The sequence below is a fragment of the Canis lupus genome, chromosome 18 (genome assembly GCF_003254725.2).
Source record: "Canis lupus dingo isolate Sandy chromosome 18, ASM325472v2, whole genome shotgun sequence".
In the NCBI taxonomy this organism is placed as follows: domain Eukaryota; kingdom Metazoa; phylum Chordata; class Mammalia; order Carnivora; family Canidae; genus Canis; species Canis lupus.
The window spans coordinates 51,379,100-51,403,151 of NC_064260.1; the positions used below are offsets into that span (position 1 = coordinate 51,379,100).

Sequence of the window (24,052 nt, forward strand, 5' to 3'; positions counted from 1 at the left end):
GGACCCCCACCACCCACACACACACACACACAATCAGCCGTCTCATTTGCTGTGACCAAGGGCCAGTGTCCACATTTTTAGGTTTGTATGTACTTCTTTTTTTTTTTATTAAATTTAATTTTTTGAAAAGTAGGCTCCATACCCAGCATGAAGCCCATCATGGGGTTCAATCCCATGACCCTGAGATCATGACCTGAGCTGAAACTAAGAGTAAGATGCTCAACCAACTGAGCCACCCGTAGGTGCCCCGTTCACTTTGTTTTGATGAAATGAGAAGGCTCTACCCTTTTCCTTCCTTCTTTCTTTCCTTGGATATGAATAAGATCCATGGAATAAAAGTGATAAAGTGTTTTGTATTACTCCAAGAGTGCAACCTGACTCACTACTACCCTTGGATCACTTCACATTCCCCACAGTCTAGGGCTTCCATCTGCTACCCTGGGGGTGCTGCCCAAGAAAAAGCAAGAGGGGCTAGGTCTCAGCACCACATAGTACTATTGGTGGGAGCTGCTCATTCCTGACCTTGGCATCAACACTCTTATCTCTAGAAATAGGATAAATGGTAGTTCAGGCACTGTGTCTCCTCCTCGTGGGGCCTTCAGTCACCTCCAGTGTGACTTGCCAGGCTAGATATTACCTGCCCCTATTCCAGGAACTACTAAAAGGTAGACTCTAGGTGGAATGATCTGGGTGGAACCTGGGAACCTAGGATGCACTCTCACAAGATGTTTTCAAATAAAAGGCAGCAGGGAAATTGTGAGCCCTGCTCCCTTGTGTGTTGAGATGTCAGAACTCTGCTGGGAGGGCACAGTGAAGTCCTACCTTCCCCGAGAGCTTTTGCTCAGAACAGCCAGTTAGCCTGGGATTAGGGAATAGCAAAGTAACTGCAAGCCCTGTAAGCTAGTTATTGTTGTCTTCTTAGGCCGATAATGGTGTGACCTGCTGCAGATAGGAGTGTTGTGGAAGTTCAGTTTTGGCTTGGGCAGGTGGCCCTTTCCAGACTGGCTCTTCTTGGGTAGTGGATCTTCACTAGCCTGTGCTCTTTAGGGACGCTCCAGCCTCTCCTTTACCCTGAACTACCTTCCCTCATGGGTCATAAAGGAGTTAGATTTCTTCTAAGAAGAATATTAGATCTGTGTGACCCAGAGAAGGAGGAACCACTCTCCTTCTAAGGGCTATCCATCCATGGGAGAGCCTCAAGGACAAAGGGATCTTCTAGAGACAATGTGTGTGTGTGTGTGTGTGTGTGTGTGTGTGTGTGTGTGTGTGTGTGTGTTGGGGGGGTGTTGCAAGAGGGGACTCTGGAGTGAGACTAGAGGCCAGTGGGAGCACATAACTCTTGTTGAGAGGAGCCTGGCAGTGGTGGAGGGAGGAAAGAGAAACAGCAGAGGTTAAGAGAGATTGAGACAATGGAACAGAGGCCATGGAATGTGCAAGTGGAGAAGTTTGATTTTGCTAATTAAAAGATTAACTAAAAGGAAATATGGCATTTATTTAGTTGCCAAAAGGTGTTCTCAGCAGAAACAAATGTATCAAACTCTGCCTTGGGGATTGACGAAGGTTTAGTAGCCAAGGTCTTGAAAAGGAGAGAGACAGCAAGCCTTGCAGCTATAGATGGGTCATCTCTGTGCTTCTGTCACCAAAATTTGCCAGTTTGATATCAAGTGACTCTTAGTGTTTATATGTGCAAGTTTGTGCTATTAGATTGTCTTCTGAGCAATTTTGAGTTTTAAGAAAACATTGGCAAGGTCAACAACCAACAATTCCAGGAGCCTAGGTTCCACCCCAGCCTTCTCAGGGAAGATGAGGTCCTTCTTCCTACCCTTCACCATGTGGCACTCCTGTCATCCTTCTGCCAGGACACTTGCCCTTCCTCAGGAGAGATGGACTCCTGCCCAGACTTTTGTAAATGTGTACATGTGTGTGCATCCGTGGGGAAGGAGAGGGAGGAGAGAGTTCTGCCCCTCTGTGGTGGTTGCCACCAGTCAGTGGAAGGCTTCGAGCTGAGGCAAGGTGAAGCAAGAGTGACACCAAGTGCCAAGAATAGGAGCTTGCTATGGCATCAGATGGTGTTTTCTCTCCTCAAATTATGGGAGCAGAAAGGCTTAGTTCTTGTCTGCAGCATTTACCTCAGACAGAGGGTGACAAGAGCCCTCAGAGGCTGGTTTGATGTCCATATTCCACTCTGTTCATTCAGATGAAAGGGAATTATATGCAGAATTGGGGCTTTGAGGGGGCAACTGGGTGGCTCAGGTGGTTGAGCATTGGACTCTTGGTTTTGGCTCAGGTTATGATCTCAGGTCATGATCTCAGCGTCCTGGGATAGAGCCCCATGTGAGGCTCCCTCCTCAGCAGAGAGTCTGTTTCCCCTCTCTCCCCTACCCCTCCCCACTGCTCATGCTGTCCCTCTAAAATAAATAAATAAATATTTAAAAAAAAGAATTGGGCTTTGAATCGAATTTTTTTTTTTTTTTAAGTCAAGTTGAGATGTTTTGTTGGCTAGAACATGATGCAGAGATCCAGGTTGCCATTTCCACCCCAAGCTGATCCTTCAGCTTCTTTTGGAGAGTAAAGACCACAGGTGGGCCCTCCTTGCTGGTGACAGAGAGCTGTCAGGTTACTGAGGCAAGTGGTTGGTACCCTGGGTATGTAGGGAACAACCCACTTTGCTTGTTCAAAAAACACCACTGACCTACTTCTCTGTGTTCTAGAGGCTGCTCCTGACTCAGGTTCTTGAGGGCTAGGAATCCACCCCATTAAGTGAGTGGGGAAGTAAGATGCATATTCTTAAGAAACGGCCCTCAGGGAGGGCCTGGGCACTTCAGTCAGGGGACAGAGAATTCTGTGGGCTGCTTAGAGAGGATCTCCCCTGGTGCAGGCTGGACTTGCAGTGACAGCCCTTCCTCAAACACCTTCCCCAGGGGAGGAATATGGCCAAGTTGGTATTTGCCTTCTGGCCAGTCCTTGTTCTCAGCTTGGAGCCTACTTGGTTTCTTACCTTCTTGGGAGATAGGAGGAAATAGATTTGTTTGTCCAGGTGCCACCAGTCCAATGACGAATTCAGGCACATGAGTGTCTTCAGGGCGTAGTATCAGATCTGGTCCCCCCTGACGTCTCTATTCCTGATCTGGGTGTGCTGTAAACAGCAGGTTGATTCAAAACTGGGAGGCATTGGGAAACCCTTTGGGTAGGAGATTTCGAAATGAGATTTAGACTGGAAAAAAAACAGTGGGGTGAGGTTCTAAGGAATAAAAGAGACAGAGAACACTCCCATCCTGGCTCTTGGCTGGATAGCGGGAATACAGAAGAGGCTAGAAAAGCCCAGAGTGGAAGGGAGCTGGACAGGAAAAGCCCAGCTGGACAGAAAAGCCCAGCTGGACAGGAACACATGGCCATCCTTCACTCTTCCCCCCCCCACTGACTAGAACACACGTTCAGCCTAGGACATGTAAACACCAGCAAGGTACAGATAGATCAGAGGGCCCCACAGAAGAGACAGGGGCCTGGGGAGCAGAGGAGCAGAGTTGGCAGGAGGATTAAGAGAAAAACTTAGGGGATCCCTGGGTGGCGCAGTGGTTTAGCGCCTGCCTTTGGCCCAGGGCGTGATCCTGGAGACCCGGGATCAAATCCCACATCGGGCTCCCGGTGCATGGAGCCTGCTTCTCCCTCTGCCTATGTCTCTGCCTCTCTCTCTCTCTCTGTGTGACTATCATAAATAAATAAAAATTAAAAAAAAAAAAGAGAAAACTTAGTTACAGAAAGATTTGAAAAGGCTTGTTGGGTCATTGAGGAGAGGACTAGGTGAAGCAAGGGGTAAAAAAGCTTGTGAACCCAAACTTCAGTAAGCCCTGCAGGAGGGGCAGCCTCACCTCATGGACCAGTGGGCTCTAGCTCAGAATACCCCAGAACGGGGTGGCTCCAAGTGGTGGGTGCCTCTGACATGAAGAGCACAGAAGAAGATGCCACCTGGATCCAGAACCACATAAGGTGGCCATGGGAGGAAGGAGAGGGAAACCTGACAAACAAGGAGAGGAAGAGCAATGAAACCAACTCCAAAGAAGAAAAGGAGGTAAACAGAAGGAAAGGGCAGGCCGGGTGGCTCAGCAATTTAGCGCCACCTTTGGCCCAGGACATGATCCTGGAGACCCAGGATCGAGTTCCACGTCGGGCTCCCTGCATGAGGCCTGCTCCTCCCTCTGTCTGTGTCTCTCTGCCTCTCTCTCTCATTCTGTCTCTCGTGGATAAATAAATAGAATCTTAAAAAAAAAAAAAAAAAAAAAACCAGAAGGAAATGTAGGAGGGGCATTCTAGAAGAAGCAAGAAAGGAAGAGTGAAGATCCTCCTCCTCATCTTAAGGCCTTGGAGTGGCGCAGGCAAGATGGAGTCACCAAATGTGATCAGCCCTTGGAAAGCTTGTCATCTGATCAATAAATCCCTTTCATCTAGTGGGATGAAGAAAGTGGTGCTCTTTGAGGGTGTACGTTTGGCACCATACTGTGTAAAAAACAGGCATGGCACTAGAAGTACCAGCTACTCAGTTATGAATGAGAGGGGTTTATGATTCATGAGCGTGCCTACCACCTCCACCCAGAAGCCATGACTTCCCTCGTCTCGTGCAGGGTGGGGACCCATCTAACCAGAATCACCACCCAGCCTCTCCCAGTCTCCTTAGATGACAAGCTGTGGCATCCTTGGTCCACCCAACTCAGCCCCCAAGCATCTTGCCAAAACATGAGTAAACAAGTACAGGTAAAGGGAGTCACAGACCTCTCCACTTTGGGCTGTTTCTCCTCTTTACCAGTGCCCAGCACAATGCTAGTGAGGAATTTCTTATCACAGGCTATGTATTCTTTCCTTAGAGGGTAGTCAGAAGATCTCCAAACACCTTCCTCTGAGCTCAGAATAAGTTTACCTTCTTTTTGTTTTTGTATTCTATTACCATGGACCAGGACATCAGTTTGCCTAAGACACATGGGAAAACTGGCCCTCACCTCCTGCATATCCAGGATTCTCAACAGCCCATGTGAACTTGACCGGTTTGCAGTTGGCCTGCTTTCCTGCTGAGGCTGAGGGAGAGATGGATGTTATTAAGGACAACATCTAAAAAAAAAAAAAAAAAAGACAACATCTAACATTTGTTTAGTGATTTATACCTCACAAAGCAAATAATTATCTTATTTAATCCACACAATAATCTTGTGTTACTGTTACTTCCACTTTATAGATGTTGAGTCTCAGAAAGATAAAGTATCTTCCTCAGTGACAACTGGTAGACCTAAGATCCCTTCTCATTCTCTAACTATAAATCCTCTGGCCTCTCTCTACAAGGTCATGGGCCCCTAGAGATCTCAGAGTTAACATAAAAATTGCAATTCCTATCAAAAAGAACACCCCCCACCCCAGTTCTGCAGCCTGAGTGACCTCCAACATCAGCCATCCTCAAACCCATTCATATCCTACCCCTATTTCCACAGTCACCAGGTGGGAGAGACTTGCCGCTTCTTGGAGAAGAGTTCATAGAAACATAATGATTCGTACATTTCCTCTGTCAAAGACTCTTTCAAAGTTACCAAAAAAAATTTTTTTCCAAAAAATTTTCATTGCAAAATCAAAATGGGATCATCGTAGGAAAAGTACAAAATATAGAAAAATAAACAAGACAATAAAATCATAATTCTACCCTTGAGTAATGACTTAGTACTATGAACGCTTCGTTTAGTCTTCTGTAAATTTTATGATGTACACGTGGACTTACTTGTGTTTACCAAAATGTAAAATGCTCCTACCCATAACACTGTTTTGGAATCTGCTTTTTAAACTTAATATACTGCAAACATTTTCCTGTTAGTAAATATTTTTATAACATATTTATGGATATGTAATATTTCATTATAGTTCTTAATGGTACTCTAGAGTTATATATTTAGATTGTTCCTATTTTTTCATTATTATGACCAGTTTTATGATAGACTCCTGGATCTAATTTTAATTTTCATTTCTTTGATTATGAATGAAGTTGAATTTTTTCATATGATTTTTATCATTTGAAGCTCATTCATGAATAGTCCATCCATACTATTTACAGGTTTCAATGGTGTGCATTTATTTTTTTTTACTTTTTTACTGATTTGTAAGAACTCTTTATATTGAGGCTGAAATTGTATCTGCTAAAAACTCATTTACATCATATTTCAATGCACCATTTTGAATTCGAGTACATACTGACTTTCCCTGACAATCCCAACCAGACCATGGACGCTTTGCTCTTTTTCCTCTACTTTTTCTTTAACAAGTTCCTTCCAAAGTATATTTGGTAAAGGGCTCCTCTTCTTGTGCTCATCCCCACAAGCACCCCCCCCCCCAACCGCCATTCCTCTGCGTAGGACCGGTAAGGGTGGCTCCCATCCCTCCTGCCCTGACCTCCAAAACCTTACTGCCTCCTCCTCTTACCCAGGCCTCTGGCTGGGGGGTCGTGGTGAACCCCCCACCTCCGCTGTTGCTTAATGCTTCAGAAAACCCTGACACGGGCCTCTCAGAACCCCCAGGGAAAAGGGTGACAGAGAGCACTTAGGGAGGAGCAGAGGAGGGTGCGCATTAGGGAGTATTAGTAGTAGAAGGGGATCGTCTTGCGGGGGAGGAAGTATTAGTAGGTCTGCTGTGGCAAGAATGAAGAGAAACCCACTCTCCAAGGACCCCTCTTGCTTCTGAGCAAGGCCCTCATGGCAGGGGTGCCTTGGCCGGGAGCCTGCAGTCCTCCTCCAGAGTCCCAGGCGGTCCGCTCCTTTGCCCTGTTATTACCGCTGGCAGGTTTGTTTGTGCCTCTGGCAACAGGGACGCAAGTCCTACCAGTTCTCCTGGTGTCCTGCCACACAGCCTCCTGCTTGGGGAGGAGGAGGGGCCCAGGCCTATTACCTGGAGTACCCCCTCCACCCAGAGCAGAGAGAGCAGAGGCGGGGGAGGCCCTAGGCAGGAGCCGGCTGGACAGGACAAGCCCAGGTGGTGAGGACAGGAGGAGTTTCTTCCCTGCCGAGATCAGTACCTTGGAAAACTGGGGCTGCAGGGAGGAGGTCAGGGTACACACGGGGGCGGGCAGATGTTGGGAGTTCACATCAGAGCTCCCTTGGGTTTGGACCGCCCTGACCTGCTCTCACTCCCCTGAGTGTCTCCCCTCCAACCCTTTCTCCTGGTTTGGCATGTTTGGGAGATGGCTGTGGCTGTGACTTGAACGGGAACAAGACACCTGGCATGTCTGTGGTAGGAGCTGGATTCTCACACCCTTGGCCTCTGTGGTCTCTGCAGAGGACTTGGGCTTTTTCCCCCTGCAGCTGGGCTTAGGAGTTTCCAGACCTCCTTCATTTTACATTTCCACACACTTTCTGGGAAGACAGTGTGATGCTCGGCATGGGAAGCTGGGGGTTCTAGCCAGGTGTCCGGTGGCCATGGTGACCTTGACAGCACATGACCTCTTTAGGGTTTACTTTCCTCATCTGGACAGACAGCAACAGTGCTGGCCTTGGGGCTGGTGCCTAGTACACCAGACGGGTGGTAGGTGGGTGCTCAACTGTGTCAGGTTTTCTCCCTTCTTCCCTTTTCTCAACCTACTGATGTGGGTGACATTGGGGAGCTTCAGAGATCTCTGCTTGAGGATGAGACCCTCGGGCAGCCTGGCTCCTTTCCTGCTGTCCTCAGTGCTCACGCACTCCTTCACCTGTCACTTCCCCCTACACGGACCTACCTGCCAGTTCCGTTTCCCCCAGCAGAAGCTGACCCCTGGAGCCCAGGTCCCATGCCTCACTCATCCTAGCAAAGCCAATGCATCAGCACAGTGCTTGACACAAAGTAGGTGCTCAGGATCCAGAGAAGGAATAAAGAACTGAAGGGAAAGGATCTCCCATTTCATAATCATTGAGAATCAGAGAGACAAGAAAGAGCTCAACTTGAAAGTCCAGCAGACCTCGGGTGGAGCCTGGCCTCATCGCTCACCATCCACATGACCTTGAGCAAGATATTTATTCCCCCTGAGCCTCAATTTCTTTGTCTAAAAATAGAACAGTAATAGCTACCTCCTAGGGTCGTTGTGGGGATTGGTGATGATGTCAGAGGGAAGCGAAGCTCGTTGCTGCCTGGTGCATAGTAGGAGCTCATTCAGTGGAAGCAGTGATTAGCTGCTATTACAGGACTGTTGACGTGTATGCCTGAAGCAAACTCGCTTCGAGAGTTCTGGGGTTAGCAGTGAGTAACATCGGAGCCCTGGGGAGCCTCCCTCAGTTTGGTCTCCCACCCGGAATGCCGTGGTCCTTCTCTCAGGAGTGATGAACCAATTGATGCCAGTGGGCAATGTGGCCTGGCAGCCTGGGCACAGAATAGCTCACCTGGTAGCACTTGCTGGCTCGGATTTCTTCTTCATAGGGGTTGAGGGCACTGACCCTAGGGTCTGAAGTCTGAGGAGAAGTCTGAGGGCTGGTGGTGCCCTCCGTTTGCTACTGAGGCAGGTCACATACATCACAACTGGCTCCCTGCCTCTCTCCTGTGAGCACGTTGTAAGAAACCCTGATCTGTGCTTTACTCTACTCTGAAAGATTGATCAAGGTAGAAGTTCTCACCCAGTTGATATAGAGAGAATAAGTGAGGAATAAGTGAGGAATAGAGGAAATCAGTCACTTGATACCCAGCTTTTATATTCAGGAAACAGAACCTGGAAGATCTCATTCTCAATGCACTGCCCTGGCCCAGGACCCAAATCTGCACATCTGCTGGCCTCCTCGCCAGCACTGGCCCCTCGGGGTGGGGGTGGGGGGCAGGGCATGAGCACCACGTGCCATCATCAAGCCCACCACCCAGGAGGAGAGCTGCCAGACAAGAAGGGTGGTCTCAGGGGGAGCACTAAGAGGAGTGGACCTCCTAGTACAGGAACTCAAAAAGGCTAGCAGGTGCTAGCCTGCAGGATGAGGGATGGAATATCAAAACAGACTCTAGAGGGATCCCTGGGTGGCTCAGCAGTTAGGTGACTGCTTTCGGCCCAGGGCGTGATCCTGGAGGCCCGGGATCGAGTCCCACATCGGGGTCCCTGCATGGAGCCTGTTTCTGTCTCTGCCTGTGTCTCTGCCTCTCTCTCTCTGTGTCTCTCTCTGTGTGTCTCTCATGAATAAGTAAGTAAAATCTTAAAAAAAAAACAAAACAAACAGGCTCTAGAAACTCAGGAAGGGGGCTGGCATAAGGAGCAGAGGAGGGTGCGCATTGGTCTGGACATGAAGAGGGTGGAACACCCTGGGTCAGGTCCCGAGGGCAATGTGGCCAGGGCCAGAGGCAGGGAGAAGGGGTCTGCTTCCCCTGGCAAATCCAGGTCTCCATCCAGCCCCCCAGCTCATCTCTTTCCAGGGTTGTCTTTCCCGTTTTGTTCTGTTCAGTAACATTTCACTCTGGCTCTGCTTTGTTGGGAATGGTAAACTGGCCTGGGAGTCATAACCACTGCACTTTGGCCTGACATTTTAGAAAGGTGAGTAGAAAGAGTCTTGAAGGTTGTTTTGTCCAGCTTTTGGTTCCATGACAGAGTCCTCTTAGAAATTGCTAACAGGGCACCTGGGTGGCTCAGTTGGTTGAGCACCTGCCTTTGGCTCAGGTCATGATCCCAGAGTTCCAGAATCAAGTTCTGCATCAGGCTCCCTGCTCAGTGGGGGACTCTGCTTCTCCCCCTGCCCCTCACTCCACTCATTTTCTCTCTCTCTCTCTTTTTTAAAAGATTTTATTTATTTATTCATGAGAGACACAGAGAGAAAGAGAGGTAGAGACGCAGGCAGAGGGAGAAGCAGGCTCCATGCAGGGAGTCGGATGCGGGACTGGATCCCAGGTCTCCAGGGTCACGCCCTGGGCTGAAGGCAGCGTTAAACCGCTGAGCCACCGGGGCTGCCCTCTCCCTCTCTCTTTGTGTCTCTCAAGTAAATAAATAAAATCTTTGAAAGAAAGAAATTGCCAACATATGGTTTTCCAGCCCTAGCTCTCTAGTGACAGTGCCCGGGGCTCCCCTCCACGCCCCCACCCCCATGTAGCCGTCCCATGGGTAAGCCATGCTGGAGCTTAGAGTCTTCTCCCCACAGTGGGCTCTGCTCCTGTCTAAACCTCACCTCTGGGCCCAGGTTATACCAGCTGGAATGACCTGGGCTAAGCCTTTCCCTCTGCTTCAAGCCAGGAGCCCTGTAGTTGGTCTTTGCCACCTACTAAGCAGCTTCTCAGCCTTCGGTCCCTCCCCATCTCCCCTGCAAGGTGTTAGTGAGTCTCTTCAAAGGCCTTCTCAAGATGGGGGCCTAGAGACCTGAAGTCCTGATACCAGAGAGGGACTTTCAAACTCGGGAACCCACCTCATTTTATAGCTGAAGTAACCAGAAAGTGAGGTCATTTGCCCAAGGCCACGCAGACAGCATGAGACAGGGCTGGGGCTCAAAGCCATTGACTGGTGACCAGCCCATCATGCAAGGAGGTGATACCAGCTCTCTTGTCAGAATCTTGTCTCATCAGCTCTGACTGGCACCTGGGCAGGGTTCAAAGCATGCCTCTGGTGTGCTGAGTGAACCAATCAAGCATCCAGATTGCTGATGGAAATAGTGAGACCCCCTGCCCATACCTCCTCTCTGGGCCTGATCCCACTCTTCCCTCCCCAAAACACCTTCCCCCTGCTCTGTTCTATTCAGAACCCCCGTTTTTCTCACCCGGCTCAGCTTGGGCTCCACTTTTTCCAAGAAGTCTTTACTCTTTCAGATGCAAAAGACTCCTTTTTGGGTTCCACTGCAGTTGTAGTGTGGTCACAGGTGTGTCCTTGGTTATATATTGACTTCCATTCCTCTCTTCTCCCTGCCTGGCCCAGGTGCATTTTCCCAGTCAGTGGAGGCCTCTCTACCTTTCCTTTTTCTCTCATGGCACCCATGCTATAGGGGCTGGAGATCATCGTGGGCCCTTGAAATGGGACTGTCTGGCCTGATGCTGCTAGAGAAGGGCTCCTTGGAGAGGTGGCCCATGCTGGACTCCTTCTAAAGAGTGGGAGAGAGAGTAAAAGTTCCCAGGGAGCCCCAGGAACATTCCCCTGCTTCCCCCCGCCTGCCTTTCTAGAAGCTTCTCCCCGGTTCCTAGCTCCTCCTGTTTATACAGCAGTTAATCATTTGGGTTCCCAACAATGGTTTCTGCTCACCTAGGGACAGGTAAAAATAGGATTTGGTTGGCTTGTCATATTGAGAGGCTACTAGAGATAAAAATCCTCTATGCCTGCCTATTTCGAGACATAAGGAGGGGTAGTGGCCCTTTTCAATCATCTGGGCTTCTCACAGGGAGCCTTACAGGTCAGACTCGTGTTTTCCTTTCTCTTCACAGCACTGGGGCACTAACCCTTTTCACACCTCCTGGAACCTCACATCCCAAGCCTGGCAACCACCTCTTCCTCATCCATCTGGAAGGGGCACATTGGAAGAACAGTGAGCTGAGCCTTGGGTATCACAGTACCCAGAGTGATCAGATCTCCCCAGGTGATCCTAGGTAGGTGATAGTGAAGGCCAGTAAATCTCTAAATTCTTGTCTAGTTTGAATTGCCTAGAGGTACATGCTGCCCCCTGGTCTCTGTAGCAACAGAGCACAAGGTGCTTGGAGCATAGTCCCCGAGCCAGGCTGTCTGGTTCACATCCCAGTTCCACCAGTCAGTCAGGAGGCCTTGGGCCCACTACCTAACATCTCTCTGCCAGCAATGATGGCAGCATCTTCCAGACGGTGGCTGAAAGATCAAGTGAGCTAATGTGGGTGAATAAGTGCGCCCTGGCACAGAACAAGTGCTCTGCAAATGTGGCCATCCCTAGAGCTAGGTGTCTGACTTGGAAGCGATGAGACCTTTGTGTCATCATTTGGGATCACAGTCTTCCTTCTATGGCCCTGGCAGGATGGTGGGAAGAGAAACTAAAACTGGAGCCCGAGTGACTACATTGGCCTGGTGGAGAGCCATGTCTGGGTATGAGAGCTTCGGGCCGGTGAAGCAAGCTCAGGGGAGGCCCTGCTGCCACGGCCACAGCAAAGCTATGGCCCAAGGGTCAGCAGGCATTGACTGCCGAGACCACGGGCAGGCTGCTTCATCTCTGCTGGTCAGATTCTTGTCTTGACTCAAGGCTCACTGGTAACTGTACAAGGGTAAAGCTTTGACTAGAATGCAACAACTGTTTTGATTAATTTCCCTGCAGGTGGAAAAAGAGGCCTATGAGACAAAAAAGCAGAAATGCAGAAAACAATAATTCTCTGATTTTAATAGTTGAGGGGAAAGTTATAAAATAAAATAGACAACACAGAGCGTTGGAACCCCCTCAGATTGCAATAACACAGGGATACAGAAATGTAAACGAAACAGAGCCTCCAGATAATGTTATAGAACTTCCAGAATACAGCAGCTCCCAGACACTCTAAAGTAAAATAAGACAGGAGTCTTCCAAAACAATCTATACACCGTCAGAGGGCTGTCCGAGAAAGCGACCCGATTCCTCCTCAGCAGCAGCCTCTGGGCTGGTTCTGCCTCGGGCTCAGCTCCACTGCCCAGTCCAGCCCACTGCGTCCTGTGGACCTCTTTTGAGAGTTCGCCTTCTCATTCTTCAGCCGGCTGCCTCCAGCCCTGCCCCTCTCTCCCTTTTGACCCACACCCCTTTCCTGTTTTTAGCAGAAAATACAGCCAAGCCAGTAGAGCCTGGCCGATTTCCTCAGATGGAGCCAACCAGCCCCGGGGTGGCTCTCCTTGAAGGCTCACAACCCAGCCTAGCTGTTTGAAAAACAGTCCGCAGATAGGCTACAAATAGAACTTGTCAGCCCTCTAATATCGTCCTCCTGAGAGGCTTCTGATGGGTCTGGTTATTATTCTGTCCCAATTTTTTGCTGCGGCCCTAGGGTTTTCCACTCAAGAAGGAAAAGGACAGGCCTTGCAGCCTGGCCCTGTCCTCTCAGTGTCTCAAATGGTGGACTCTGGACGTATCAGACTCATCACCCTGTGGGCTTTCTCCCGCAGCTGCAGCTGGACAAACTCTTGGCCTTCGCAATGGTGAGTTGCTCCACAAAAGGTCTGTTATTAGGAGGCAAGCAAGCTCTTGGTAACCCCCAGGCATGCCTTGAAAGGATGTGGGAGGGAGGCAGCCCTGAGGGTCAAGGAAGAGCCACTGTGGCATGGACCCCAGTGGAAGGGGAAGGAGAGAAAGCACAGCATATCCCTCAGGCAGGGCTGGAGGAGGGTCTTCAGTTAAATATCTCAGGAGGTATGAAGGGTAGGGGTGGCTCGGGGCAGCCCCCTACTCCCCAGAGTCAAGGCACAGAGAAAGTATGAAATGTCCAGGATAAATAGAACTGCATGGAGAGGGAGAAAAGCCAGCTCCGTCCTCTCTTAAAAATAGCCACCATTGGCACCAAAAATATATTAATATCTGTACATTTGTCATCTTTAAAAAAAGGAAATAAGACTTCCTTGGCACCTTGTAGTCAATTTCCTAAAAATGAGGTGATGTATGGAAAGGCCTCCTGTGTGCGCGCACTCGTCCATGTGTGTCTCCCTGTCGGAAGGGTGGACCCTGCCCCAGCAGCCCTGAACGTGAGACACACCGCTGCGCAGGCAGGGGCCAGCTCCCCCAGCACCTAGGTTTGCTGGGCTGCCCTTTCCTCTGCTGTCCACAGGGCACCAGTGGTCCCCACCCCTGGGCTCCAGAGGAAGATGGCCACAGGAGCATCTTCATGTACCTCCTCTGGGAAGGGAGGCCTGTCTCTGTAGGTGTGCCACCTCAAACTGAAGGCAGCCTGGGCCCGGCTCCTGCCACACACTCACACACATCGGCCCAGGCTTGGAGAGACCCCTGCCCACGAGACAAAAATGCAAACGTGAGCAGAGTTCAGCACGGGGGCTGAGTGAGCAAGTGTGCCTGGGGGCTCCAGTCCTGGTCACCACATCCCGCGAGGGGCAGCAGGAGGGGGGATCGGGCCAGGCCGGGCCAGGCCACTTAGAGATGGTGGTTGCTCTGTAACAGAGAGGTGACAGTATTCTGCAAGGCCACAGCCACCTTCTTGGAGGTCTTACGCAGCAGTGGGCTGTCGGGGTGGTGCTCCTTCAGGTGGAGGACATGGCCCTCCTGGCTCTCGGATGTACAGCCACACTCTTCACACACGTACAGCTTGGCCCGCCGCTCCTTGTACGCGTACTTCTGCTGCACGCCGTGGATCTTCTTGAGGTGTGACTCCAGAGAGCAGCGCTGTGTGAAGGCCTTGTCACACAGGCTGCATTTGTAGGGCCGCACGCCTGCAGGGAGGAGGGGGCTGGGTGTCAGGGACTTGACACTGAAAGGCCAGGCCTCCTGACTAGGGGGAAAGAAGAACGGAGGAGGCCTTTCCCGTGTCCCGTGTCCAGCTCCCTAAGTGACAGAACTGATGAGCTGAGGAGGGCTTGTGCCCTGAGCTCCAAGGTGCCTCTTGAGGCTGCCTGTTATCGAAGCCAGGCTGGAGCCCCTCTTACCGGTGTGGGTGCGGACGTGTCTCTTCAGGTCGAACGTGTCATTGAAGCCCTTCCCACAGTAGGTGCACAGGTGCCTCTTGACATCATTGTGACACTTCATGTGGCGATTGAGCATGCGCTGGTAGGTGAAGGCCTTCTGACAAATGTGGCAGGTGAAGAGGTCTCCACTGGGCCCATCCCCCAGGGTCACCTGCAAGTGAGGAGGAGGAGCTGTGGCTGCAGGTGGGCATCTTGGGAGGATACAGCCCCCAGCCCCTCGGGGAGAACCGAGCTCGCCCTGCAGAGGCCACACCTCTGCACCGCAGGCTCACAGATCAGCGGTACTGGGGCTGGAAGGAACCTTTGGGTCCATCGTCCAGCCTCCTGTGGTCCCCAAATCCCCTTTCAAGGCTGCCAGCCAGCTCCTTTACAATCTCTAGAGATGGGCAACTGACTATACCTGTAGAAACAGCCGGGGTCACATCACCTGTTAGAAAGGGCTCCCTTCACTGAGTGAGCAGTGAGCTTGCTGCTGTCGCCCTGTCTGTTCTCATTCTATGCAGTAGGACAGGGGGATGCCCGGGACATGGCCTCTGTGGCAGCCCTCCTAGGCCAAGGCCATTGCTCTGAGCCTGGAGTCCCAGTGCAGGCCAGCTCAGCCCCTTGCTTTTTCTTGAGCCAGGCGTGACAGGGTAGGATGTGAGGACCCTTGCCATCCTCACCACCATCTTGCTTATAAATACCTTCTTCCATTTCTTTTCTAACTACAGAAAATCTCCAATCTTTTCAGATGTGGAGATGAGTACCACGAGTACTGAGACCCCCTAAAGGGCCAATCTTGTTTTATCTTTCCCTCCCAACCTCCCCCTGGCCCTGGATCATTTGGAAGAAAATCTCTGGCCACCCTCTGCCCCTCAAGAAGGATGCTGCTCAGAGTGTCAGGTGTTTGGCCGACACAGGGAGACATGGTCCTGACCCTCCACGTCCATTAATGTCCAGAGGCTGCCTGTGCTCTGTGGGTGGCCCTGTTGCTGGAAACTCCTCTTGAGCTCCCTAGGCTTCCTAGGTCACACCACCCCTCCTCCTCTACTGCTTCTGGCCCCTGGGGAATGCCCCTTGTTGCTGACTAGTCAAGACCTTTCGAGTCAGGACTCACTCCTCAGGCACATCCGCCATCCTGGGCCCTCTGCTCTCTCTCCATGTCCTCCCTATGGACCAGGGTCCAAGGGATGAGAGGAAGGCCACAGGGGTTCAAGGGCATGTGCTGGCTCTCTGGCCAACCAATGAGCACACGTCTGAGTGGTTCCCCTCTAGTTACCACACACGCTTGTCCTACACAGGGCAGAGAGGAAGGAACAGCATTCACTGCCAGCTTTCTTCAGGCCTTTGGCACACAGAAGAGCACTACAAGAACTCTTCCACTAGATCACTGCTGCCAGGTGCTTCCAGATCCTAGACCTTTTAGGAATGCAGGCCTAGCCAGGGACAGCCTTGCTGTCTGTATGCTCCTCGAGAGCAGGAAGTTTCCTTTGCCTCAGACACTCGGGACTGGAACAGGACTGGAACAGGACTGGACTGCTGAGGCTGAGTACAGTGGGTAGCTCCCCAGACTTTGCCCTAGATTCCATGCAGCTGGAAGTTGCACACCTGGGTTAGGTGGAGACCACTAGGCATGTGCCTCAATGGGTGGTTAACCCCAAGTGCACTCCAGAATTCACTCTGGATACAGCATGGATGGGAACCCAGGAGAAGGTGCTGAGCTGGGCTCACGTCTCCTGCTTTTCTAGGACTTGCAAAGAGGTGGCTCCCCTTAAGGCCAGAAACAAATGGAAACAAGACCTAGAATGGACTCCAAAGGGTGAAATGTCTCTGGAACCCTGCTGCTTCTTCCCAATGCAGGACATTGTTGCTTTAGAGCCACTTCTCTTATTTTCTACCCCCATCTGTGCCCTGCTGGGGTCACTTCTCTACAGAAGCCTGGACCTCGATCCAAGGCGAGCCCTCTGCCTAGCTCTCATTGTGCCTGGTCTTGTGGGCTGGGCACAGGTCTAGAGACACGCTCCTAGTCCCCAGAAACAATGTGAGGCTCAGTACCTTCATCTTGGTGCGTAGGAAGCCATGGTCTCTGTTCTGGGGCTCTGCCAAATGACTGATGTCTTCAGAGGGCAGCTGGGCTACCACACAGGGCCCAGGGACCACACCATAGCTGGAGTCCCGGAGGCTCATGTCCAAAACCAGGGGGCAAGATGAGGGTTCAGCCACTGACGGCTCTGGCTCCTGGTAGGGCTGAGGCGGACAGAAGCCCAGGCTGACTACAGAGAAAAGAAACAGCCAGGTGAGGGGCTAGGTGGGGGGAGAACAGGACTCAGTGGGCTCTCAGGATGGTTGCCTGGCAGTGGGCTGCCTGGATCCCGGAGCCTTCATGCCCTTTGCAGGCACATGGCAGAGAGGACTGCCCCCCACCCATATGTGCTGCCCCTCCCTCCTGCCCCATTAAGGTAATTACAGGTGACGCCCGCCAAGCACCACAGCCCACAGGCCTGCCCGCTGAGTAATTTGTGTCTTAGCGGAACTGGGAGGACTGAACCTGCCCTGCCAATTATCCGTCCGGAGCTGTCTGCCTGCCCCACCTGGGCCAGTCCCTCTGGATTCCAGGCCTCATCCATGCTCCTGCACAGACAAGGGGCAGCATTGGAGGCCCTGTGCCCAGGGATTCATCCCTGCTCCTGAAGGGTCCCTGGTGGCCTACGCCAGCCTAGGCTGCTTCTTCAGGCCGATTTAGCTGCTGGCCTTAGGGGGACTGGGTGGTCCTCCACACTGGCTGGCGTCTTTGGCTGCAGCTCATCAGGGTTCTAGGCTCCCCACTCCCACTGGCCAAGCTTGGCAGCCAAACAGGCCAGGTGAGGTGGAGCAGGGAGGAGGTCAGGGAGCAGCAGGTGGATGCGGTGTAACAGTCTCCTGGGCGTTGTGCCCAGCTATTATGCAACCCTCCCCCACAGCAGGGACCGCTTGCTCGATGTGGCACAGTGAGGGCTGGGCTCCCAACCTCCGCCCTCCAAAGCACCGATACCTGGCAGCCCCTTGACGCAGCCGCTCCCCACGACAGACACCAGACACCTCACACTAAACGGGGCCAGAAAAGCCTGGTCCCAGTTGCAGAGTAGAGAAGAGGAAGAGCTGCCTGAGTGACACAGAGGGGAGAGGTCTCAAAGCTGACCAAAGCTGGGCAAACTAGCTAATGTTTTAATTTATTGGTATTTTTCTTCCCAAAAGGCTAAACTCTATACAGCTGACCCTTTAACAAGGCTGGGGTTAGGGTGCTGACCACCCCCCCCAGGTAAAAAATCTGAATATAACTTTTGACTCCCCCCAGACTTAACTACTCAGAGCCTACTGTTACCCAGAAGCCTTATCGAGGACAGAAACAGTCGAATAACACATATTTTGCATGTTCTGTGTATTATTACAATAAAGTAAGCTAGAAAATATATTAAGAAAATCCTAAAAGAAAGTACATTTACAGTATTGTGCTTTATTTATCAAAACAACAACAACAACAACAACAACAACAACCCACGTGTAAGTGGACCTGTGTGCGGACTTGTGTTGTTGTTCAGGGGTCAGCCATACTTAAAACCCATAAGAAAGGAACATTTTTCAAGCTTTGAAAGGAAAAATCAAGAGGGGAATAGGAAAGAATGAATGTGCTTCAGGAGGCCGAAGACAGGTCTCAGACCTGTGAACTAGGCCCTGTGCACCCTGTGCCTCAGAGTCTGGAACCCAGGGAAGGGCGGCCCCAGGACTGCTCCTGGGACCCCCCAGGTGAGGCTGGAGGCAGAAGGAACTACTAATGGAAGAAGCATGAATATGAAAGCACCTAAGTTTCGAAGTTTCCTTTGGGGAGAGGCCCTGGCTCTCGCCCCCTCAAAACACAACAAAGGTCTGACAAGGGAAGAATGCGCCCGTCTGCCGCCCAGAACCCGTTCTGCTGGCACTGGCGTCCGTCTGTCCGGGGGACTTTAATGAGCCACCTCATTCTGGGAGTTGATTCACCAGTGCCTGGCCCTGGCCCGGCCTTGGAGCTGGAGCTGGCTTGGTGCCTCTCTCCAAACCCTGGGAGGCTGGACGTCAGGCCCGAGCTCTGGGGGTCCCTCTGGCCTTCCCGCAGTGATGGCTGGGAGAGGGCAGGGGTGTGTCAGAGTGTTGGCAGCTTCTGATGCCAGTTTACCAGCTACTGGAGATCTTGGACAAGAATTCAAAGCTGAGTGACAATTTCCATTTGTCAATCCAGGTCGGGACACACAAAAACCTCTACCCTCTTCTGTCTTTCAGGCTTGGGTAGCGTGAGTGAAGCTCCTGAAAGCTGGAGCCTGGCCATACCACCAGCACAGGGAGCAGCAGAGGGAAGAGTGGCAGCAGGTGAGGGCTAACCAGTTTGTGCTCAAAATGAGTTGTCACTCTTTGCTCCCATGCTCCACTAATGGGTGGCTGTGTTCCCAGTGAGGGTTCTGAGGATCCAGGCCAGTCTGGGAGAAGACCTATTTCCTGCGCCTGCCTCTCCCCTTCCACAGGAACCTGGACATGATGGTGCCAAGGAGCTGGGGACCGGGAGGGAGCCTGCCCAGTCTGGCCTCTGAGCTGCCTCTACCCTGAGCCAGGGGCGGGTGAGGTTGCATGGGCAGCCACAGGGTGCCAGGGTGGGGATATTTGCCTCATCCCATCCACCCCGCCAAACCTGTCTTCCTGCCACCCCCGTGAGCATGCCCCTGCTGCCACCGCACGCACGGGGGATTGCTCTTCGGCATGCCGCTCCTGTCACCGGGTATCACTGGGTGGTAGGAGGCAGGAAGCAGAACTGGTTGGGTCCTGCTGGTGCTGCTCTCTGTCCCCTAATTAGATGTTTCCGGCCAGGCGGGTGGCTGTGGCTACGCATCACCTGCCCACGGCTGTGGAACAGGGCCAGGCCACGCCAGCCTGGCCCTCTCCCTACTCCCTCAGGGGTTCCCGGGTTCCCCTTCTGGCAGTCCAGCTCACCTCTACTGGAGGACACGCAGGCCTGGGCCCAGGGCAGCTTTCTCCCCAAGGGCTGCTACCCCAAGCAGGGCCTCAGGTCAGGGCTGGGCACAAGGCCTGGTGCTGGCTCTCTAGGGGGAGCAGGTGAAGCAGACAGGAGGACGCCTAACCTCTGACCACATGGGGGTGGTGCTGGTGCTGACCTGGTGGGGGGTACGTGTAACTCAGCTCTGAATGGGGGGCCACAGTGGAGACCCACGCTGCTGTTAGATGGCCTTGCCCCCTTATCAGGAAAGGCAGGGGTCCCCTGCGCCTGCCTCCCCTGCCCCAGCAGGTCACCCAGCAACACCTGAAAGGCAGCTAGTGCCAGCCAATTGGTGGAGGCGGGCAGCCCTGGAAACACAACGGGCCTGTTTCTCAGCCTGTTGCTTCTGTGCTGCGGATGCCAAGTTTCTCTCTCAGGCCATCTTTGTCTCCCTTTCCTGACTGCCTTTCACAGCGGGTCCATGTGAAGTCGACGCCGTGCTCCTCAGCCCTCAGCCTCGTGCCAGAGGGGGTGGCCCTGACCAGCTGCAGCCTGCCCTTCCATTTGTGTCTGTTTCCGGCCAGCACAGGGCTGGGCACCCCTGTGCAACCCCAGACCTGCTGAAGGTGGACATCCGCAGTGGCCACGCTTGGCTCTAGCCTTGCCCTGTGCCCGGAGGGCTTGCCCTCTCCTGCTTTCTTTCTGGGACCAGCGGTCTGCAGGGAGTCCATCCAGGGGCACCCCGGTCTGGAGCGAACCACTTGGCAGCTTCTGGGACAGAGCCCTATGGGATAGGCAGGAGCCCCATCCAGGCCACTGCCCAGGCCCAAGTTGTTCTTCTGTCCCCATCCATGGTCTGGCTTTCTGTGCTCCCAGCCTTGCTCCCTGGAGAGTATGGCAGACATGTCCTTTGCTGCCAGCACTTCCCAGGAATGAGAAGAGCGACCCTCAGGCGAGTCCTCATCCTCCGCAGCACCCACTCCCTGCCACCTGCACACCTGTGCTCTGCGGCCCAGAGCCGACTGAGGAGCCTGTCCCACCTTGGCCTGGCCCAAAAGCAGCTCCGGCTCCTGCACTGCCTAATCAGAGCCGGGCTGAGCAGCTCCAGTGTCCCATACCTTGGCCTGGCTGCCTCCCCGGGGTAGGCAGGTGGTCGTGAAGTGGGAGGACAGGCTACAGAGGCCCCAATGCCAGGGGGCCTGGAAGAGGCCCTGGGATGTCCACATCTGGAAGTGCATCATTTCTGCTTCCAGGCTGCTCCCAGGCTCCTCTACCCTCAAGTACCTTACTGGCTTTTGGTGGTGGCTCAGCCAAGGGCTTGGGAGCATGGGGCTTCATCTGTTTCTTCAGCCTCCCCTTCAGTCCAAAAGATGGAATTTAGCCCCTGGGCCCAGGTGCTTAGGTCCCTCCCCAAGAAGCCAGCATTACTCCCTGCACATTAATATTGACATAACAAAGGAGAAATGCCTTGGGAGATGAGGGGCGGGGAGTGCAGGGCTCAGGCCAGGCTCTTGGGCCCAGATGGGATATCCCAGGATAGCCTGCAATCTCCCTTCCACTACGACCTTTCAGCCCCATGTGCCCACTTCTGGGCTTTTCCCTTGGCTTTGACAGGAGAGTGAGGCCAGGAAAAGGTTCTATCCTGGGGGTGGGAACTTCTTGAATTGTGCCCCAGGGAGAGAGGCTGGAGTGCTGGTCAGACTGGAGCCCTGAGCTTCAGTCGGTAAAAATGTCTCCTTCCAGGGCCTCTCAGATGCTTTAAGGGTCTCAGAGGGCCCTGTCAGGGAGGTCAGACTGCTAACGCTTCTCTGTTCCCCAGCTCCCCCAGGGCTTCTCCCAGTGGGAACGGGGTCAATGCTTAGCCGGTCACAACGTGCTGAGTCTGTGAGGTGGGGTGAAGGAAACGTGCCCAGCCAGCTCCTGGGGTCATGGTCGGCTAGTGATGGAATGGCTCAGTCAGGGGACAAGCCACCACAAAACACACTCCCCACTCTCCAGCCATCTGAGGCACCCAAGCGTGGCCCGAGAACATTCCCTTTCTCACTTCCAAAACCTGTGGGAAAACTCTCCAGTGGGCCACATGGCTTTGAGAGGTTAAATTAGTGCTTTGTCTTCTACCCTTTGCTTCACTCCATAGGACTATCCCTCTGCAGAATGACAGGGGCAGATTCTCACCTGCGCCCTCCGCATTTCAACCCCTACCCCGACCGGGGCCCATCCTGTGGAGTGAGAGGCCGGCACAGCTCCGGTCACTTGGACAGCAGCAGCCGGGGGCACAGACCACCCAGAAGCCCTCCTCCGGGTCACCTGATGAGACAGCCCCTGGGGGGTAGGCTTCCCCCACCACTCCCACTAGCTGCTGCCACCAGAACTGTGTTGGGATGCAAGGAAGTCAATGATTTGAACAAACGGAATTTCTTTGTCCTTTGTAAGAGTCAACACATGATCTGTTACTGATTGGGATGTGAAATAAAACTAAAAATAACAGCACACGGAGTCTCCCGCAAGGCTCGGCTCACCTTTCACACAGTGCAAGTTCGGTTTATCAGATCCGAAGGAGTAGCTAAGCAGCAAGACAAACACAGGTGAGGGAGGAGACTGGAGCCGAGGGGGGCTCCGTTCCTCTCCTGGTGCTTCTGGAGGTAGAGCACCCATCAACCCCAACCCTCCTGCCAGCGAACTTGGTCAGGCAGGAAACTACAAACAGAATCCTGCGCCCACACCCTAATCCACCTCAGGTAAGCAGGCAGCTCACCTGCCTTTTGGTCTCAGTTTCCCCTTGTTTTAAGGAGGCTGTAGAGGCAGCGCCAAGGCGCCTGAGATAAAGTTAAGCTGTGAAACATCCCATCAGCTCCACAGGCCATTGGATCCTGGCGGATCAGGCCACAGAGATCTCACCACTACTTCCACTATCTCCACCAATTTATTCAGGGGAGAAACTGAGGCAAGGGCCCTTACAGGGCCCCTCACTGCCCTCATTTCACCGCTTTTCTACAAGGCCTGGGGCGGTGCCACGGAGCCTGCGGATCAAGGGTCAAAGTCGGTTGGTTAATTACAACCTCCCCCCCCACCCCTTGGAGGCGCTGGGCAGGGTGTGCTGCGCAGCCCCCGCCCCACCCCCAAGGCGAGGGGAGGGGGAGTTCCGAGGGAAGCTGGCTTTCTCCTGACTCAAGATTTTCTGGTTGGTGGGGGACAGAAGGCACTAAAGTGTTCTCAGGACCTCCAGGGAAAGATGCCACTGGAGAGGGAAACAACTCGGGTTACTCATTCAAAGGTGACCCGGGCGCTGTCAAGGCGTCCTCCAAAAACAAGCTGGGTGCACCAGCCGCCCCGGGGGCCTGGTCCCCAGGCTGTGGGCCGGGCTCCTTAAAAACACTTTCCACTCAACTGTGTCCTCTGCAACCACGTCCTCTGCAAGTAGGCGCGTTTCTACTAGTGGTGAGACCTGATCCCACCTCGGTCCTCCGGACAAGCCGGGGTAGAGCCGGGCGCCTTCCCCACTATCTCAGCTCACTCTGTGGGGCGGCTGGCCGGGCACCCCTCCCCCCAACACGACCTTCTGGCCACCAGAGTGTGGGAAAATGGAGAGATCAGTGAAGGTGACTTAAATGAGTCTTCTCTTACATTTTGCACCAATTGAGGCCGAAACTTTAGCTCGCTCCCTGCCCCCCCCAAGTGGCATCGCTCCAGTGCCCTCCTCCCGCCTCATAAAAGTCCCAGCTTTCTGGATTTACGACGTGAGAGTGGAGGGTCGCCTGAGCGGTGACACACCCCGTTGCCTCCCCTGCGCCGCGGCTCCGGCCGGTGCAGGGGAGGGCGGCACCGCGCGGGCCGGTGCGCCACGGACCCGCCTGCCCCCAGCCCCGCCGCGCGGCCTGGGAACCGCTCTCGCCCCCTCCCGGCGGCCCCCGCCCCCAGCCGGCGCCTCTCCCGCCGCCAGGCTCCGCTCCCCTCCTCCAGCGCCGCGGGCTAACGGGGCCGCGGCCGCTTAAACATTAAATCGGGCGCCCCGGCCGCGCTCGCCGCCTGACTCGCGCCGCTGCGCTCTGCGCTCCCGCCGCCCGGACGGGCCCCCGCCGCTCGCGCCGCGCACCAGGCAGTGGAGGGCTCGCGGCCGCGGGCTTGGCCTCACCTGGCACGTAGATCTCGCCGCGCTCCTCGTCGGGGAGCTCGCTCCAGTTCCTCTTGCACGTGGAGACGCACGGCTTCTTGACCAGAAACGCGCGGGGCATTTTCGAATCCTCCTGGCCCGGAACCGTCCGCTTCCGTAACTGGAGCCGGGAGCGGTCGCACCTTTCCCGGGCCGACTGGGGCGGGGGAGGGGAGCGTGCGGGTCAGGGAAGGAGTCGCCGAAGTGCCCGCACGTTCTGCGGGGAGACCGTGCCCGGGACGGCGCGCGCCCGTTGGCAACTCCGCGGGGCCGTCGCCGCCCGCCCTCCGAGCGGAGGCCTTGCAGCCAGGTGCGCCGGGCGGCGGGGAGGCGGCAGGTAAGCGTCTCCCGGCTCGACTGGCGTCCCCCGCGGCCGCTCGGG

General features: G+C 53.7%; 1 protein-coding gene across 1 annotated transcript; it reads right to left on the minus strand.

The window, feature by feature from the left end:
* Window positions 1–12,245: 12,245 nt before the first annotated feature.
* OVOL1 (ovo like transcriptional repressor 1) lies at window positions 12,246–24,052 on the minus strand. The gene is made up of 4 exons (XM_025446053.3): window positions 23,653–24,052; window positions 16,577–16,794; window positions 14,504–14,693; window positions 12,246–14,290 (listed from the first exon to the last, which is right to left on the minus strand). Exons 1-4 carry the CDS (start codon window positions 23,750–23,752, stop codon window positions 13,995–13,997), a joined length of 804 nt encoding a protein of 267 aa, XP_025301838.1. The 5' UTR covers window positions 23,753–24,052; the 3' UTR covers window positions 12,246–13,994.